Here is a 21,030-nt window from a genome sequence, read left to right on the forward strand (position 1 = left end):
CCTGCCTTTCCCAGTCTGCTTTTGTTAGGAGAAGAGTAATTAGTTTGTCACTTGTTCCAGAATTGATACAGGCTCAGATCACAACATTCAAGTTGGCCTCGAGCGATCAGAGTTCAGACCCAGTACTTTGCTTTGTTTGCATGTCTTTATCCACATTTGGCGATAACTCACCTGCTCATGAACAAAAAGTCCTTTTGAAGCATCTGATGATACAGGAACCCGTTCAGGTCTATGCAAGTGATGTTTCACAGCACAGAGAAGTGATTTACATGTACTACCTGGAAGCCTAGAACTTCAGCACTGAGCATTGGAGCAGATGTGACACAGCAGTATATGATAGTTTGAATGGTTGTCGTGTATCATGCCTAAGATCTGTGTAGCCTAGCTGAGTGTCCTCTTTCAAAGGTGGCAAGCAGCAGAAGTGAAAAGACCAGCATAATAGCAAGACAGACAGTGACAGTAACCTTCCTTCTGGCTTATCTGCCCAGCCTCCAGCAACCAGTGCTGTGGTGACATCCAGTGCCAGAGGTTGCATCTGGGCATCATTTCTCTCAATGGCTCTACTGGCTACAAATCAGTTTCCCCCCACCACTTTTGAACCCTTTCTATTAACGATTACGCAAGCAGGTGACTTTTTTTCGTGGATGATCTTTTTGTTTCAAATGTGATAGGAGTTATATTTGGGGACTTGTGTGTGTGCAAGTGAAGTTCGTTCCTCTTCAGTGAGAGTTAATGTGATACACATGGGCATTATTATACTAATCCTTGCAAGCCTCTGCTCTTCATTTTAAGTCTTTTAAAAGTAGTATTGTCATCTCAAAAATAGTGGGAATAATTCTCCCTTTAGTCATCCATTCAGATAGCTTAATCCATTTACCTGCCGTTATGTTTATTTTTTAACTTAAACATGTGAAAGATTTTTTCCTTTCCTTTTTTTTTTTTTTTTTTGATGTAAGGGTAATATTCTTATCTAGTACAATGCTAACAACCTTTTGTTAAGATGTCTTAGCTGGACTTACCATTCCCACAGCAAGGCCTACAAAATGGATCATGTGAGCATTCCTCATCTGGTTCAGCTCAGAAGCTAATCCATCTTAGTTTATGTATCAAGGCGGACTTTTTCAAAACTATGCAGGCTGACTTGGCACTGAAGCAGATGATGAGTGCTCACAAGGGCTCTCCACCAGCTCCATCTCAATGGTGGTAATCTCCAGTAGATGGGGGGTGGTGACCAGCTGATGGGGTAGTAGCATCTTAAATTGATGCAGCTGTTTTTGTAGTGGTTCTCTGACCAGAGCCTGGAAAGTTCTTTTCTGAGCTTTACAAAATTACCTACCAATTAACTCCAGTAGATTTGTTCTAAGCAAAAATTTTTGCCATCCTGGTTTTTTGCTTGTGATCGTACACTATGTAATGTTCGTTCTGCAAGATTAAAACCTCCATGGGAAAGGATGTTTAGAGACAATGCGCTCCTTACCACTGACAGTGTGTTACAGCTATAAATCTTATGGATCATAAGTGAAAAATGAGTCGGCAGGTCTTATTTTAGTCTCTAGTGAGAATTCTTCTTTGTTTATATAGCAACCACATATCTTGGCACCATTTGTTGTAAATAGTTGATAGCAAATAGTTGGCTGGTCTGAGCCTTAGGAAGGGAACACGCTGCAGTGCGTTATGTAGGTGCTGGGGAAGCGCTGCGCTGTGCACGCAGCGCTCCTGACCGCGACCAAGGAAAGTTGCAGAGCACTTGCCAGTGCTGCTGACTTTTCGTCAGTGTTAAATTCACCACACTTAAAAGAAAAAGGAAAGAGGAGGAGGAATGTAAAATTCAAGTCTTCGCACTGCATGGCTTGCTCCCAGCTCTCCAGTGTAACGAGTGCTCCCTACTTTGAGCACATCTGGCCACTGCTCATTTTGACGTCGATTCACCTGTTTCTGAAGGCTCGGTGATGGCTAGAGGAGGCTCCATTTAGTCCCACAGACACATATGCGGCAACAGATATATACAGGGATCAGGAAACAGCTATTCTGCAGCAAAAGAAAAGGATTGTTGATCATTGTTAATTATTTACTCCTACCAGTCTCCTCTCACTGGTGTTAAGCAGTAGAAACTAAAATAACTACATTCTTTACTGAAATAATGTCCCATTCTTCTTCTTTTCGTTTCACGCTTGCTCTTGCAGAAAAGGGTTTGGGGAAATAAGTAGTAAAAACAAGAACTATCTTGCACTGTTCCCCTCTGCTAGATTAATTGTAAGTTGAAGATACACAAGATATTATTTTTTTCACTTTTCAAGGCAATTGCAAATGACAGTTTCCCCATTTCCTTTTCCATTTTCAGTATGCGCATTTAGATGAAGCTAAAACTGCACTCTTGCACTTTTTATGCAGCTTTCCTAAAATAATTCTGAATAATTTAACAATGGCTCAGAAACATTCCAGTTTAACCAGTCGTTGACCTTCAGTCATGTTTTAATGTCGTCAGGACTATACTGGTATTTCATCAGTTCCAAAGAAGCTGTATTGTAGCAGAGGAAATGGTGATATCTATAATTAAAGTTGCCCAATGTCTTCCATTACAATGTTTACCTTTCAGTAGCTTATCAAACTTTAACTGCTTCAATTAATATTTTCCATTTAGAATTTTTCAGTCAAAATGGTCTCGCTATTTCAGAGAAGCCGCCTAGGGAAAAGATAGGGTTATTTATCAATTGTGGGGGAAAAGAAACCCAGAGTCTTTTTCTTTGACTTTGGCTTTGTTCCCTCTAGTGTAAGGGCTGGATATAAAAACCACTTTGAAAATCTGACCAAACTGCTAAAGTTTATAAGCCCCTGAAGAATCTTAGTAAACACAGACTCAACAAAAATTATTAAAGAACAGGGAAACTCACTTGCTAGTATCGCTCTCCGGTGACAGGGCTCTACAGATCACTAACTTCTTCCACAAGTTGTCATGTGAGCTTTATGTCTAAAGGTTGAGAATCCTGAGTTTGTGACTGATTCATTTCACGTGAAAGACTTTTTTTTTTAATATGTAATATTAAAACCTTTCAGGACATTATTTTCTTTATAAATGTTACATTTGCAAAATCAAATAGAGATCCTGTGGGGAAAAACTAGTGCAGGATAACATAACTAAAGAATTGGACCCATTTTTGCATATGCTTTAGGATACAAAGACTGCACTCAGTCTAAGAATTTCAAGCCTTTTAATGCTTTATTTTGCTCTCTCAATTTCCTCCTAATATAATCATAATTGACTGCAGTAGGAATAGATAGCATGCTATATTGCCAGCATCAAGAATTAAAAAAAAAATATACCTTACATGGCCCTTAATGTTTTCTGAGTTTTGATTAGGAAATGTGTGGAAGATAGAAGTTTCATGTTGTGGCTGATTTTGAAGAGTCAAAAGCCGAAATAAAAATAAAAGTTGATTAGAATATTTTGTTTCAGTTACAGCTTCTAATGTAAAGCCAAAGTTGTTTTAATCTGCAAAGTAAAATTATTTTGTTCCAAAAACATATCTAACAAGATATGTTGTTGGAACTTTTCTCCATTTTTTCTTCCAGAAAGCCTGGAAAAACAAATTGATTTTGCAGTATTTCCAGTTTCTCTCAACCATGCGGCTTTATTTAAGTTTCTCTAACCAGCTCTGGTTTTATTTTGTTTAATGTTTGATTTCAGTTGTTAGACGGAATGCCCCCTCCCTAATTGGTGTTTCACCATGTCAGATTAGACATTCTCTGGATGCCCCAGCTGCTGGATGGCGCAGACTTGGTTTTTCCCTCCTCAGTGGTCAAGTGGGGCAGCTCTCATTTCCTCACTTTTTTCAGCTGTTCTCTTGGCGCTCGTGGTAGCTTTTATATTATATTGGCAGTGCACAGTCAGTTTTGGCTGTAAGAAGTTAGGCTGGTCCCAGGGTTAAGATTTATTCTAAGTAAAAATTTCAGCAGGGTTTTAGACATGTTGCAGAGGGTTATTTTTTCAATTTCGAGATCCCTTTTATTTTTCAGGCTGTTGTATGCTGGGGGGATTCAGCACGGACCTCAGATGTGGGAGAAGCAGCTGTGCAGATGCAAAATGAGTTCTTGTGATGTGGGAGCGTGTGCTGCACTAGCCAGCACTGATGGTTGGAAACTACAATCCCTTCCTTTCCCCCTCTCCCACCCACCAGTAAAGCTGGGCTTGGAAGCGCAGATACTGATAACTTGCAAAAATGCTAGGTGCATGCAATCAAGTGTGATGTGCATGCCAAGTATGGTGCAGCCTGGCGATTTCACTGATGCGTGGTCTTCTAGAGAGTGAGGCCTCTTTCCTCCTTCACGTGGCAAGTCCCAGCAGGCAGGACTATGGCAACCTCCACTCGAGTTCCCCATTGCCTTTCCGTGTGCGCCTGGCTGTTGTGGGGTTAATACTCAGTGAAAGGTTGCAGGTGTTTCATTCTCATGGCTGGCACACACTCTTTCCCTGGGCATTCCATAAAAGAGAATCTAAATCCCAAATACCGCTCTGTCCTAGTGTGCATTTGCTGAGCTTCCAGCTTGTCTATGCCTGAAATGCTAGCGCTGGCTTTTTGGGCAATGTAAGGGGGGAGAATTCAGGATCTGACCCATCCTTCTAGTTTCATGTCACAGTGACAGTGCAGTAAAACTGAAGCAATGGGGTGGTGAAACAGGCCCTCCAAATGCTATGTTGCCTGAAGGAGGCCTGTTTTGCAAGAAAGGGATCAGTGAGCTCTGGGGCGTGGGCTCCAATCTGTGGGGTTTTTGGTTGTTTTTAAATTTTATCTTATCTAGAACTCTTAAGATGACAAGATATGGCGATGTTCTTTACGCTTCATAATCCGCACTGCTTGCTATTACAAGCCTAATATGTTTGAGAATGCAAAAGTAGCTGATACTGTTAATTTATTTTGAACGAGGTACTTGCTGATACTCAGAGGAGCATTTTAGCTGCTCTCCTTGAAGAAATCAAGTAAGAGCGATGTGAGGAACAGTCTGGTTACAGGTTGTTTGGGAAGTGAGGCTGTTTTACTGAAATTGTGAGCTCCAGGGAACTCATAAGTCCTGTAATATTATCTGTATGCAGTAGGACTTTATTATTGTTGAAATTATTTTATGACAAACTCTTAATTCTCGATGTGCTCAAATTAATTTGTGAGAGTCAAATGAACAAATGCTATTTCATATAAGCATGTTTTGACATGCTTTGATAAATTAGGATTTATTTTTTTTTTTTACTTAATTGAAACCAGACAAATAACCACAAATATGAAATCTTGGAAGATAAAATCCTGAAAGTGTGCTATGCAACTACTTACCAAGTTTTATAGCCTACCTCTTCTTGAGGGACAAATAAATGAGGAACGAAAGTAGCTACTAATATCAGGAAAATGCATTAGTGTTTTGACAGATAGATGTGGAGATCTTAATACATGAAGTTGGTTTTTTCCCTGATGTGTAAATATACACTTAATGTAATTAGAAACAATTGTGAAGTAGCAGGCAGGGAATTCAAATTCTTCAGTTAAGCGGATATTGCAAATGTGATTTGTTGACAGCTTGTCATGCTGCCATTACATCTGACCTGGAGTTTTCTTTCTGAACGACTTTTCAAAGGAAAACTAACATAAAAAGAGACATATTTAGCCAGGGAGTGCTCTGTCTCTGACTAGCAGCAGATGCTTAGAGAAAGAGCAGAAGAACAGGGCAAGTGCAGAGTGGTATTTCCTACAGAATAGCCCCCTAACATCTGACTGTCCATGGCTGACTTCCTCAGCTGGAGGTTGCATCCGTGTTTTTAATTGTTAATAGCCCTTTTCTTCCAGTAGTTTGATTTAAATAGCATCTTGAACCCATTTGTATTTTTGAAAACCATGAGGAGTCTTCACAAGCAAATTTTTATATTTGCTTTGTTTGACATTGTTTTCAAATTTTCATTTTGGCATTGGGGGGAAAAAAGGTGAAAGACTTTTTCCTTGAGTTGTTTCGCGCATATTGGAGGTCATTGGTCTGAAGTACTGATTCCAAATGTTCTGTTTCAAATTAGATAAATGACAGTTTGAAGTATATTTTGTGTATCAGGATGTTGTCACACAGGGAATAGGATATTAGGCAACAACTTTTAGGTGCTACATGGGAACTTGTAAGACTGATAGAAACCCTTTGAAAAGACTCAGCTTTTGGTCATAGTTTACTACTTACTCACTTGTTTACTTTTAGTATTTCTCAGTGCTTTGAGATTTTAAGCTAGACTGGCCAGTTTATAATTTTATTTCTATATTGCAACATCTGAGTGAAAGAGGTCAAACCAAAATTGTCAATAAAGTATGAGATACATGAAAGAGTGACGTGTTTTATATATACTCTGATCTGAAGAAAAGTTTTGTATGTGAGTAATATTTTTAAACTAAGCCATTGGTAAGCCTCCCCTTCACCTGGCTAGCTTGCCTCTGCTAGAAATCAGAAAGTTCTGAGCATTTAACTCCCATTTAAGGAGCTTAATTTGAAAATACAGATTAAAAACTCTTGCTCAGTCATACCTCGTGCTTGGAAGTGCCTTGAGTCTCTTGGAGCTGGTGATTTCAACACCGAGGTTTCTCAGGCACCTGCAATTCTTTTTCTAAGCATGGTCAGAAGCACTTTGGTGCCAAAGTGCTTAGCAGTTTTGAGACCTACCTCGTGTCCAACCTAGGAGACCTATGAATATGATGTTTCAAGAGGAGATGGACCTCACAGGTACCTTTGAAACTGGCTGGTGGTTCAGGCTCTGAAGAAAATGTAGCAGCAGCAAACATGTTCCTTCGAGTCATGCAAGAAGGTAGTGGAACTGTGCCTTTTCAATACAGGCCTCAGGGACAAGGGGAGCTGCCCAGAGTGCAAGAGAAAGGCTTTCATGCATTTTTCTGCTGGAAATCGTTCCAAGACGCTCATCTCATCTCTCTGGGAAGTGCCTTACCTAGCAACCTGTAGGTGATTCTTGGGGAAGATGAACTTGCAGCCTTATGTGTTGAAGCTACTCCACATTCCATGCGGTCCTTGGCATTCATGGTAGAGAAGTTAGTGAATCTCTGCAGCTTAATAGGGCAGTCATCTGTATCAGGGAGGCCAAGGTTTCAGATACTACTACAAAATATTACTTATGTATCTTTATCTAATGGCAGTTTTATAGAAACAGACCTTGGAGAGGAACTGGGACTGAAGCCCTTTTCACAAGGGGAATGAATGCTCTAAGTCCAGTCTCAGTTCACTCCTAAGTATTCCCTGGAAAGGACAGGAGGGTTTAGAACTATCCCACCCTGCACCTTCCCTTAGCCTGTACTCCTGCTGTGATAGTTCTTTCCTTCTTCGTTATTCTTATTTCCTTACTTTTCTTCCCATCCTTATCTACAGGAAGGAATTACAACTTTTTTTCCCGTGTGTGAGTTCGGTTCCCTCAGCGACGGTATGAAAGGGAGTTACCACCATGACTTCCTTCACTTTTCAGTTGAAACAAAGGGAGTAATCCCTGATCACAGCTGTAGTGGCCTCTCTTGCACATTGTGTTATGATGTCCATGAGGAGGGAGGTGGCGAGGCCCTAGGGAGATGTGGGACTCTTCCTGCATTGCTGTCATGGCAGCTTGGACAACTCTGTGCTCAGCTTTGGTGAATCCTCTTCTGAGGTATCTAACTGCATACCCAAGGCATTTGGGTCAGGATTACGACAGGGGTCACCAGCCTAGAGGACAGGCAGTGGGAGGCTGGGTAGTACTTATAATCTCTCTTGGTGTTCTCCAGAATCTCCAAGGGTGCTGCAGAGGTGTCTCTGAATGAGCACATTATGGAATGTGATGTTCCTGTGTAATGGAAAGATCTAGCCCAAGTTCTTATGGACATTGCCTGCCATTCCTATGTATGCCAATGATTGAAAGCATGGGAATATATCTGTAGCAAAAGTTATTGGGGACTGGTTTTCTCCAAATTCTCCTTACAATCTGTAAAAGGAACCTTCTGGTCCTCAACCTTTCCTCTAGGAAAAGTGTGCATAAACAGAGAGGCTTTTAATAGTCTTATGACTCAAAGAGTTGCAGATAATGTCTCGATGTCCAAGCGGAGAGCAGTGATGAGTGGCATTCCTCAGGGGTCGGTATTAGGACCAGCACTGTTTAACATCTTTGTCAGCGACATGGACAGTGGGATTGAGTGCACCCTCAGCAAGTTTGACGACAACACCAAGCTGTGTGGTGCAGTCGACACGCTGGAAGGAAGGGACGCCATCCAGAGGGACCTTGACAGGCTTGAGAGGTGGGCCCATGCAAACCTCATGGAGTTCAACAAGGCCAAGTGCAAGGTCCTGCACATGGGTCAGGGCAATCCCAAGCACAAATACAGGCTGGGTGATGAGTGGATAGAGAGCAGGCCTGTGGAGAAGGACTTGAGGGTGCTGGTTGACGAGAAGCTCAACATGACCCGGCAATGTGCGCTTGCAGCCCAGAAAGCCAACCATATCCTGGGCTGCATCAAAAGAATTGTGACCAGCAGGTCGAGGGAGGTGATTCTGCCCCTCTACTCCGCTCTCGTGAGACCCCAGCTGGAGTAGTGTTCAGCTCTGGGGCCCCCAGCATAAGAAGGACATGAACCTGTTGGAGCAAGTCCAGAGAAGGGCCACGAAGAGGATCAGAGGGCTGGAGCACCTCTCCTATGAAGACAGGCTGAGAGAGTTGGGGTTGTTCAGCCTGGAGAAGAGAAGGCTCCGGGGAGACCTTACAGCAGCCTTCCAGTACCTAAAGGGGGCCTACAAGAAAGCTGGAGAAGGACTTTTTACAAGGGCATGTAGTGATAGACAAGGGGTAATGGCTTTAAACTGAAAGAGGGTAGATTTAGATTAGGTGTAAGGCATAAATTCTTCACTGTGAGGGTGGTGAGGCAGTGGAAGAGGTTGCCCCGAGAAGTTGTGGATGCCCCCTCCCTGGAAGTGTTCAAGGGCAGGTTGGATGGGGCTTTGAGCAACCTGGTCTAGTGGAAGGTGTCCCTGCCCATGGCAGGGGGGTTGGAACTAGATGATCTTTAAGGTCCCTTTCAACCCAAACCATTCTATGATCCAACATTAAAAAGCCCAGTTACGTCAGCTGGAAAGTAGATTTAAATATTGTGTTTAAAAACTGCTTCTCAGACACAGCAGAAACTGCATATAGAGCACAGGTTCTCTAGTACAACCTGAATTTTTTTATAATACCAAAACTCCTAATTAGTTAACAGTAAATACTTTTTTCTTTGGTTTGATTGTTTTGACCCCAAATATGCAAACTGACCGCCATATGCAAACTGATGAAGGCGTGGACTTAATTTTGATCTTGCTTACACCAACAAATGGAATGATGTGTGACTTGCATCAGTCTGGGTCAGACTGCAGGAGGCCATATGTGTTTATTTTAGCGTTTATGAATGGTTATATTTACCTCATTGCAATGACTCGCTTTGGTTTCTATTGACAAAACCATGACTTAATAGAATGTTTGCGAAGACAAGAACAGATGTTTCCAAGCTGCTTGCCACAGAGAGGAAAAAAACCCAGTATTTACTTGTAAGCTGGTGTTGGCTGTGCCATTTTTTCCAATGAGTAATGATGAACAGTAGCCATTAGTCAGTTGCTGGAGATCCTGACTTGACAACAAAGGAATGGGCTTGGAGATGCCTTTTTGTATAGTCTGATCTATACAGTAGAGTGGAAGACAATTGCTGTAATCACTGAAACCAATTCTACCTTGTAACACTCTTTTGAAGTATCTTAATGACCAAGGAGAACCTAAAAGCTTAATGAAATAGATAATGCATGGTATTTTCTTCCCTTCTTCGCAAGCATGTTGGTTTCAAATTAAGCTAAAAACTTTTGCTAGACACTTCTATGAAATTGCAAAGCAACATAAGCTTTTTGGAGTTAGTTTGGTGATTTTCTTGTTCCCTCTGCAGCCATATGAACTCCTCCTAAATCATAGATACTAAAATCAAACTTGTTTTAAATGGACTTTTATGGAGGGGAAAAAAGTGTAATAGACTATCGGCAGGGTTAACGATGATCAGGGAGGGTTTTTGGGAAGGTGTTTGTGAAGAAATATCTGTGCACATAGTTTTAATGTGCAAGGAAGGACTGACTTCAGTCACCCGGGAGCAGCAGTGTGCGGTGTGTGGCATCTGAGGATTGTGGATGTGGAGTTTTGGAAAGGCAAATGAAGCATGAATGTACTTTGGGAGAGACAATACCTGTGTGTAGCGATTGCCTCTGGTGTTATATGAGTGGGAGGCCCCTCGCAGGCAGAGCAGAGGTGTGGAAGGGACCCAGTGGTCTCCCACACTGGGGCACGGCGCTCAGTGGGCGATGCCAGGCCTTTGCCCTCCGTGAAGGCTGTGATCTTTGGGCAAGGAGTTGAGTCTTGCTCCAATATGATGATGATTTGTGAAGAGAAGAGATACACATTTTGAAGAGATGTGGCTATAACATCTGTGTAAGCAAGAACCTGCTAGATGGAAATGATAATGAATTACAGGGTATGTCACATAAATGAACTCTCTTTTGTTTTTAAAAACATGCAACACAGTGCTCTCCTGGTTCAACCAGAAGTTACTACACAATGTGTTTTTGAATGTCATGAATGCAGGGAGAGCTGAACATGACTTTTCCTCTTACAGAACACCAAGCAAGTTTTAAGGAATATACTGTATCAGTTTACCAACAGGGAATTTTTAAAACTAATATATGGAGGCATCTTCTGCCTTCCCACTTTCATGATCCACTTAATGCAGGCTTGGTAAGATGTATTCCTGGAGATATCTCGGGGGGGGGGGGGGGGGTGTTCTGTTACTTTTTTTAATAGGAAGTGTTATGTTGATCTGTAAGTGTCATGCCACTGCCACTGGCTGGATGAAATACCGTGTGAGCAATTCATGGGCTTACTGGTTCCACCTGCTGGCTGAACTGGTGGTGATGACCTGTCAATCAAGTGGGGTTGAACAAGTAATCTTATGAAAAGATTTTATGAATAATTCCTGTCTGAGGTATGGGGATAGAGTCTTCTTTTCGTGCTACAAACTTTCTCTCTGGTTTTTCATTAAATTTCATTTCATTAAATTAAATTAAATTTAAAAATGCAGTTTCTTAAGTAGGACGGCAATACCGAATCACAAGTGCATTTTTAGTAAGAGAAGGACAGCAACCCTCTTTGAAAATAAGAAGATGAACAAATTAACCCACTGATGTGCCAGTGCTGCTGCTTGCTCATCACTTCTGGAGCTCACCCAGGGAGAGAAAGGCTAGACCTGTTCCCCCTAGAGCTATCACAGATACTGCATGGCAGGCACGAGGGCTGGGAGAAGGACGACCTCTTGCATTGGGAACATACCCCAAAAATTTCCCCAAAAAGGGAAAAGGGTGGGGGGAACCCAGAGCTAGACTTTACCCTGGATACTGCAATGTCCAAGAGTACAGAAGAAAGGCTGGAGGTGAGAGGAGCGAATGTCTCTCATTAGCATGGGTTGTAGGGTTGAGACTAGGGCTAGAGTTCAGGGGAGCATGGGCATGGGATTCCAGTTAAAGCTGGATCCTTTCCTGGAGAAAGCTAAGGATTTACATGAAGGCAAATGGTGTTTGCTAGGTATGACTAATGCCAGAATTAGTGTTGGAGCTACTGTTAGGATTTGGGATTTTGGGTGCTCTAGAGCTTCGTTCCTTGTTTGAATCTCACCAGGCTTTCAGTGCTGAGGGTTGGCTCCAGCCAAAGTAAATCTTTTTTGATTGGTTTTGTTAGCACTAGGCTATGATTAAGTCTAAGTTTAAGATAACAAAGTTTCTGAGATCCTGTTTTATAGAGTTTCATTTCTTGCTGTGTTGTCAAAGCACACGGAGTAGATTGGCAGCTGGTTCTGAGGAGTTGAATGGTTTATATCGTAGGTTTCGGAGCTAGTAGGTTTTTAAAAGTCTTTAGAAGTACCCTTTAGGTTCTTTGAAGATTCACCTATTCAGAATATTTTAAGAGTGCGTGGCTGCATTAGCTTTCTTCTGCTGGTTGCAAACCTTCATCCTTCATTTTTCTACCAAAGGAAGAAGAGAAGGTTTCTGAGGGAACATCGTGGTGCTACTGCCCTTCCTCCTGCTCCCGGCAGTCATTGCTGGCTACCAGAGGTTCAGTCTAGCCTGCTAGTGACAAACTCAGAAAAGGAGCAAATGATTTATGAATCACACAAGGCTACAGTTATACTCCAGAATAAAATAGGGACAGGGTATTAATTAGTGCATGAGTAGGTCCTACAGATGTCCATGTTGACATGCTTCTTAGCTACAGTTATACTCCAGAATAAAATAGGGACAGGGTATTAATTAGTGCATGAGTAGGTCCTACAGATGTCCATGTTGACATGCTTCTTAGCATGGTTTTGTTCTGTATCGACTAGCTGTCCCCCAGGCATGGTCTGGGCACAGTTCAGGAGGTGAACATGCACCACAACCATAAGCAGTTTGGATATGGCCGATCTCTTCAGGAAAGTGATTTAACCTCGGGGACAGGAAGTGTTCTGTACCACTTGGTCTCAGAGCCAGAGAAGATTTGCTTGCCTGAATTATTTAGTAATACACAGCAAGCCAAATTGACTCAGGGACAAACAAGCCAGTAACTGGGTCTGAAGGGTCAGTCTAAGGAACAGCTTAATGGGGAGGGAATTCTTGCATCAGTTGCAAAGATGCTGCTCATCTGCAAACGTTATTTTGTTTTCTGTTTTAAAAGCACTAGTGTTTTAAAGGATTTATTTGGAAGCATATCCCTCCAATTTTCTTTGTTTTTTCTGATGGCATGTCTGTGATTGTGGGAACTCAGTAGCACTTGCAGGTATGCTGCAGTAGATTACCATGCTGCCTGTAGTTTTCATGCAGCATTACTGTACCGCGGTCAGAAATGGTTGATTACACAGGAGAAGGAAGCGCAGAGCAGTAGTTGAGTATTTAGATAATGCTAGATGGAATATGAGTCTGATTGCATTTGACTTAAAAGCAACCTCCTTCCCCGCCTAAAAACCAAAATCCCACCCCTGAAAATATTACAGCTGCCTCCCATGGTAATTTTTTTAGTGATTCTTATAGGCTCAAGAATTCTCAGATACAGCTAGTACTTTGTCCATTCAGAGAGAGGTGACACTTCATCTTTCACTAAGATATTTCAGGCTCATTCTCATACCAAATCCATTTTCATTCCTGCTATATGAACCTGTAACATAGATTATGCAATTAGGAGGAAAGTGTTTGCAGAAACGATAAGGAAAACCTGATAAATTAAATCCGCTATACACTGTCAGTCACGCTGATGCTATTCCAATAAACACAAACATGTTTTTGTGTACCCAGTTTAAAGAGACAGAGTAAAATAATTTATGGCCAAAATTGTCTTTCCTTCCTTGCAGCTTTTATACATATATACTACACACACCAAAAATATGTTAAGGGAGCATTACTGACATAAAGTAGAGTGCTAAAAAGGCAATGCTATGGTTAGTGTCGTAGTTATAGCATTATAGTTAACAGGCTTTCTGTTCAGTAACTGGGCCCCTCTCTGTGAATGCGCTATATACAGTCTTTATGCAATTAGGAGCATTTTTAGGGTGAATGTTTGGTTTTAGGAAGGGGCTTTGCTTTCAAGGCAAATGCAGTCAGATTTATACCACATCTGTTATTATCTAAGTGGAGCCTTGTCTTCCAGAGGAGATTTGTCTTACAGAATGCACAGATTGGGCAGCCTTCAATTTAGGAGTGGATGCAAAATACTTTTCCAAGTGTTGCCTTATAATTTTTTCCTTTTTTTTTTTTTTCTGTACACTATTCAAACCTTGCTTGGAAGACAAAATCAGTTATTTCTTTGTGGGAATTGTTATTCTGCTCTTTCACTGTAGTTTCTGAGTGCCTCAGAAATGTTAATGTATCATTAGCAGTTCTGAGGAGGTGATGTGATATCTCCACTTTATAAATCACGAGTGAAGGCTGGTGGTTGAAGCACAGGTCTGAGAGTGTTTGCTAATTTGGGGGCCCCGTTCAATGACCTGATTTCTTGGACTCATGCATTTCATGTGATCAAGGCACATTCCCTGTTGTTGACTTCAGTGGCATTAGTGAATGCTCAGGAGCTCTGCAATCTAGGCCTCAGGGCTTGAAACTGAAGACCAAAGATATGAGGAATACTTATTTGGTGACTACCTGAGTCAAGATTTAGTGTAAAGGGCTTCTCTAGCAGTACATAAGAACTGTGGAGCAGAGGCTAGCATACAGTACTTTCTCCAAGGACAATGCTAATTTCCAGTTGTCCGGAGCGTCTTTCTTCTGATTCTACTGTGCCTTTGAATATCTGTAACAAATGAGGCAGCGGTCCAGTGAGTGATGGTCTCTCTAGCTGCACTTCTGATCCTCAGAACAGATACCTACTGACAAGTTAGAAAACAGATCATTTATTTAAAGAGGATACTCAGAGAAAACAATCCAAACCACTTCAGCTTTGACAGCCTGTCCCAAGTTTTCCTTGTTATTGCACGAAATAGGATAGTCTATGTATACATTAAAAATGTGCCCATATTTTATCTTACAGTAGTCATCTGATGAGAGTATCTGAGTCAGTCTCTTCCTTCAGGTTAATATCCTGCTATGTACTCTTCTACTTAAAAACAGCTCATCTTTGCTCAAAACTGGTCTGTAGTGTCAGCTCAGTGACATTAGTTTACTACACTGGGTGGTGTTGCTGAGAATGTAAAACTATCCCATTAGCCTATTTGCAATATAAAATAGGCTTCTGCATTTTACAAGCTTATGCAGGGTAGCAAGATTCTGGCAAGTGTAAAGGAAAAAGGTGTTAAGGAGAGCTGGCAGCTCCTTAAAGAAAAGATATTAAGCGCAAACTCTTCCAATAAGGAGGAAAGTTAAGGAAGTGCAGTAGAAGACCAGTGTAGCTAAATTGTCAGCTCTTCATGGCCTCTGAAGAGAAGAATTTTTTTTACAGAGTGGGAAGTAGGTCAGATTTCCAAGAACAAGGATAAAAAAATAGCATGTAGGGACAATAAAATCAGAAGTCTTGAGGCACAAAATGAGATGAAAGTATCCAGGTATGTAACAGGTGGTAAGAACTCATTTTTCATGTACATTAGTAATGAAAGAAGGACTGAAAGAAAATATTACAGGGTGAAAGGGATCAACAGATGGCATTGGGAAGGCCAGAGTGTCTTTGGTTTTTGTGGGTCTTTCCCAGTAAAGCGGATACTGCTGCTACTGATAACATGGGGACTGTACTGCCACTGCTATCCTGGGCAGGTAGGCAGGGGCCTGGGTGCCAGAAGATCTTACGTGCAAATGAGTGTCTCTGTACAGCCTGATATCTACAGAACTGTACACCTTCCACCCCCACCCACCAATTTTAAGATGGTTTGTCTGGAGGACATTGCTGTACAATACCTGAAATACTGATTGGAGATGACTTGGAATGTGTTTGGAAACAGTCCACTGTTGGAAGGGAAGCATGAGCTGGGAGGATCCCAGAGGTGGCTTCTTTGCAAGTGCTATTTTGTACTTTTGTTAATGGGTTAGATGATGGCACTGAGTGCGATAACAATTTATTTAGAAGGCACTAAGCTGGTAAGCCTGAAAGACACTATGAAAGAAAAGGCTACAATTCAAAGGGGTCTTGATCAGTTGAAGAAGTAATCATAAAAAGAACGGTCACAGTTCAACAAGGACATGTTCTATATATGACTCTTAGGAGTAACCAACTTTAATGATAAAGGCCGGGGAATAACTTCCTAGGGAGTCATTATTCAGAAAAAAGTCTGAGAGTTGCAGGGAACCACAAGCCAGTACATGAGTCGACATTGTCATGCTGTGGTATGTAGCATTCCGGGGTGAACAGAGAGGAATATAGCCTGCAGAATGTATGGAAAAAAAAAATCCTTCCTTGTCTGGGGTACCATGTCAAGTCACAGGAAACTATACCTTGAGAAAGATGTAAATCAACGAGACTATGCAGAGGGAAAGCAACAAGACTGAACAAATGGTCCCAGAGGACATGACTGATAAGTACGTATTGAGTGAATTGGTGTTATTTGGGGTACATGGCAGCAATATGATTAGTGGTTATTATAGCCTTCTGTGTATATGGGCTGCTGCAAAGAGGGAGAGAATAACCTGTTTTATATGCCTGTGACAGCTCAAAGACTAAAGACTGTAAGTTCCAGCAAGAGAGATGGTGCTACCATGGTAAAAGTAGTCCAGCACTGGAAGAGTTTGCGTGGGGAGGTTATTGAATCTCCATTGTTGGAGGCCTTCAAGAACAATTAGGAAACATCCTCTGGCAATAATATAAGTTGTAGCAGATTCTGCTGTGGGGCTGGACATCTCCTGATGCCTCTTCCAGGCATAATTGCATTGTTTTCTGACATGCTTCCTCTTTCATCTTTTTTATCCTTTTACTCCTTGGGGAATATCACTATTCTCTGGATAGCGATTTCTTAGTTGGGGCGGGGGGATTAAAATTTAGCAAATCCATAGCAGTCATCTTCGTACAGAACTTCATGGGGCAGTGCCTTAAACTACTATGTTTGACCAACTGCTGAAGCTGTAAGAGTCCCAGGCCATGACTTCTTAGTGAGAGTGTTCCTTATAGACAGAGTAAGGACTGGGACTTGCTTTCTAATAAACGTATTTTCTAAAGACTTTTAAAATGCATGTAACAGTCTGACATACCAGCTGTCACCAGAAATCATGTCCCCCACCAACACCCTCATGCGGTGTGTTGGCACTCATGTCACATGGAGAGGGAGTGTTGACAGGTCCTCTTGCTAGTCACCTTTGAAAGGGAGGAAAGAAGCCAGGGTTCAGCAAAGGAGAACTGGCAATTGCAGGAGAACACCAGGAACAGCAGAACCAGAACAGTCTGAGCAAGGAGTTACTGGACTGGCCCGGGGCTTTTACAAGCCCAAGAGGAAATGCGTGCAGCAAAAGGGAAATTTTGTCCAGCCTCATCCATGTTTAGCTTGGTATTTGGGACTGATTCGAACCTCTGTTGTTGTGGGACAGCAATGCAACACCATTCATGGCCAATCTTTCCAAGTTCCAGAGTCTCAAGTAGCTCTAGTTGCATTTGTGTTAAAAAGTGAATCGTGTTTTCTTTTGACTTAGAAGCCGAACTTGATTTCCAAGCCAATGCTTGACAGCATCCTTTGTCTTCGTGATGACAGATGGAAGTGTGTCCGGAGCCTCCTGACCCCAGCCTTCAGCGATACCAAACTGAAAGAGGTAAGGTATAGACAGTGCTGCTTTCATAATTAAGAATACATCGTCATTTTCTTTTGCGCAGGCATCTACTTTATATAGGTCCATATTAAGGATAGGTAAAACCTGTTACTTTGTGCCGGTTTATTTAGACCTGAAGAGCATGTGCAGTAGAGCGTACGTATGGTGTGGTCCAGGTCATAGACTGGTGAAATCAGAATAGCTCACCTGAGGATATGATCCTCTGTCTTTATATAAGCCAGTTTGTCCATAAAAGTGTAGCAAACTCAAAAAGGACCCTTACACCTTCCTCCCCCCCGCCCTGTTAGAAGTAAGCTAAAGTACGGGAAAGGTTATTGCTCCCAGTTGGAACATAGCTTTTCATGATTTGCAGAGTCAGCAGCTCTCACGTTAACATGGGAACTGCTGTCAGTCTATTTTCATTTCTCCATCTCCTCCCCCCCCCCCTTTTATTCTTTAATCCTTTCATATAATAAAATTAGTCACTGGAACAGAATGTCATTGCCAGATAAATACCCCTGACTGAAAATAAATGTCTTCGCGCTGACCTGCTGCTAATTTCGTATAAATGTCTCAGCATTTACTTAGCCATGGGAACCCATTACCTGGTAACAAAGTCCTATTCCAGTGACACAATATCTCTTAATTAAATGCAGATAAATGATTGACTGGTTAAAGTCTTCTTTCAAGGGAAAAAAAAACCACCACAACAAAAACCACCTCTTTCTTTATGTATTTTATTCTGAAAGGGAACCATGCCTCACTCCAGTGCCCAGTCCTGGGTTGTAAAATTTTCCACTGGGCAGACGCTTGTGTTGTTTTGACATGCCGCTGTCGAAATCCACAGTAACATCTAAATGTGTCTGGCTCTCCCAGCTCTATAGACAGCGGTCGCTTAGCAACGCTGGCTGTCACCTCCTTATTATGGTAAATTCTAATTGGTCGCCAGCCTGGCGGAGATGCTGATTAATCACGACTGACAATGCCATTGGTTATGCGCCCCGACATTTGCTCTGTCACCGGCTCCATCACGAAATTTTAGCAAGGCGAGGATGTTTAAATATGCAAGTGATTAGTTGCTCATGGCATGGTGGGGAGAGGAGAGTTTTGCATTTTCCTAGCGGAAATTAATCTGCCTTACTGCAGGTCATCGGCTCTTTGCTGGCGGACTAACAAAAGATAAAGCCGCGCTCCCCTCAATTTGCGGAGAGCAACCTCTGCCGGCACCAGCCGGGCAGACTTGACTGAGGAGAACGGTGAGGGCGAGCAGGCGGAGGCCCTGGGCATTGTGCTTTGGGGCTGGGCATGCATGGGTTTGCAGGGTTTGACCAATTAAACCGGGGCGGGACAAGAAGTCACGGTGCTCACTTCACACTGCTTGGTGGTGGAGCTGCAACGCAGGAGTAGTGGTAGGAGGTAAAATGGAGGGCTGGCTAGTGCCTGGTAGCTGTCTCACATGCAAAAATTGAGATCTTTATTTTTAGCCTGATGATCAGCTTTCCCTGTGTTGCCTCTTCCAAACTCTGTGGAAGGAGTGCGCTTGTGCGCGGGCTTAAGGTGACCTGGAAATGGTCACTTTCTCCTCCCAGTGTACAGAAAGTGGGAAAACAAGGAGTGGAGAAGGTGTCTCTGAAAGGCCCAGCTTTGTTCCTCTGTCCCATGTCTTCACCAGAAGGCAGTCCATCCCTACACAGAGAGGCACTTGCAGTAAGTCCATGTGAGATTAAGAACCTCTTTTGAATGGATGCACTCCTCAGCCTTGCATTTCGTTTTCTACCCAAATACATGAACAGTCCTGGGATTTGAAGTTAATGCAACTTAAGTCCTCGCCCATGCGCTTCTCTTGCTGTTGCTTAATTTAGAAGCCATACCAATACTTCTCAAAGGAAATCAATGCTCATTAATTATGATCTCACTTTAACTCTCCCATGTTTAGTACTCTCTCAGAACCTCTACAGGAGCATGGAAATAAAAATACCATGTTCTAGTATTTGCCATACTACAGAGTATTCAGAGTTATGTAGAAGACATCCTTTTTATAATAAACTCTTCCTCTCTACCTCAAAGGAGTTACAAATAAGCTAGTTTTTGTATTAATTTATTGCATAAGAACCTGGATATGTTGTTTTATACGTATTTATAAATACTGCTAGACACATTCCTCATTTCTTCTAAGACATTGATTCCTTTGCCACAGAGATCTGAGCTCTGACAAAACCCCACACCAAAGTCTTCCTTTCTGTTCACTTTGGATGTGTGCCTTGCCTTCATTTCCCTTTGCAAACTCCCCAGTGATGCTGGAGAGACTGCAGACCTCCCAAGTGGCTTTGGAGAGTGGTTCCCCTCGAGCACTGCAGCTCCTAGTGCCACTCCGAACATAGACTTGTCTGTCTGGATGCTCTGAGAGAACAGGGAGCTATTAGCCTGTGACAGAGCAATAAATGTTAACAACTCCTTGTGCTCCCCATAGCAATCACTTCAGATAAAAGATGCACAGAGGGCCAGAGAGTTGAGTGTAGATTCCTGATATCTCCATTTCAGAAACACAAGAATCTACTACTAGGCTAAAAGACAGCTTCAGCACTAGCAAGAACAAGAAGCCGGTCATCCACTCTCTGGCCTGGCTGCTGGAGGACAAAACCCAAGACAGAGCTAATGTATGTGGCTAAGGTTTGACCTGCGATGCCCCACAGAGGCATCTAACTGCTGTGGCTGGGGACAGAGGTGTACTTTGCCCTTGTCTCTCCACGGAAGCCGTGTAGTGCCACGGAGAAGTGCACTAAGCTTGAGGAATTTCCCCTTAGTTTGGCAAAAATCTCCAACAGCCAGTCACCAAATGAGGAAAAGTTGATCCCAGAAATTTTGAAGGTTGCAAAGTTGCAAGCAATTAACTGAAACTAGAGGTTATAGAGCTGTTGGCTAGCCAGTGTACTGATTGCTGCGTGTATGCAGAGAGTTGTTTTCCTAACATTTTTCAAGATTTTCTAGTATCTTCTCCAGCTTTCTCTCTCTGTCTCCTCAATTTCTCTTTAAAAGCCGTGCACCGTTGCACTGTTGCTTTTATAGATTTCTATACATTGTGTGTTCTGCCTTTTTAATTTTCTTTTTCTAAAGAGTATGTAAAGATTAGTAAAGCAGTCCGCTCCAACTGAAGGAAGTTTTGGCTCCAGATAGCATTAAATTCAAATACTATAGTGGTGAGCATAGCATAAATCAATAGACTTCTAAGCTTGATCCTGCAGTAAGATTTGGTAGCATCCCACATGAGATGCCACTGGAGTTGGTAGCAGATTTGATAATAAACTCTTTCCAGTGAGATCCCTGAATGGACCTTATAGTGCCATTGCTATGGGAGCACTAAGAATGAGAAATGAGAGATAGGAGGCAGGAGACCCAAGAAATTTCACTTCCAACTCTGCCATCATTGACTGCCTGTGGGGATTCTGACAGAAGCTACTTAAATTCTCTGTGCATGAAATGACTTTCATCTGTTAAATGGGAATAATACTGACCACTGAAAGTTGATCCAAGATATAACTCATAAGGAATTGGTGAAGTAAAATACCTGGGGGTCCTTAAGGAAAAGAAGCATTCCCCGGTGTTCCTGTCATGCTGTATTGGGTTTGTGTGGCAAGGTTTTGGTAGCGGGGGGCTACAGGGTTGGCTTCTGTGAGAAGCTGCTAGAAGCTTTCCCTATGTCCGATAAAGTTAATGCCAGCGGGTTCCAAGACAGACCCGCCGCTG

General features: G+C 42.3%; 1 protein-coding gene across 1 annotated transcript in view; it reads left to right on the top strand.

Moving 5' to 3' along the window:
• TBXAS1 (thromboxane A synthase 1) overlaps window positions 1–21,030 on the top strand; it is a 233,206-nt gene that overhangs the window by 113,741 nt on the left and 98,435 nt on the right. The window contains exon 5 of the mRNA XM_050899408.1: window positions 17,173–17,289. Coding sequence (XP_050755365.1) covers window positions 17,173–17,289 — 117 coding nt within the window. The remainder of the gene's footprint in view (window positions 1–17,172; window positions 17,290–21,030) is intronic.

This window comes from Gymnogyps californianus, chromosome 1, assembly GCF_018139145.2.
Source record: "Gymnogyps californianus isolate 813 chromosome 1, ASM1813914v2, whole genome shotgun sequence".
Classification (NCBI taxonomy): Eukaryota; Metazoa; Chordata; class Aves; order Accipitriformes; family Cathartidae; genus Gymnogyps; species Gymnogyps californianus.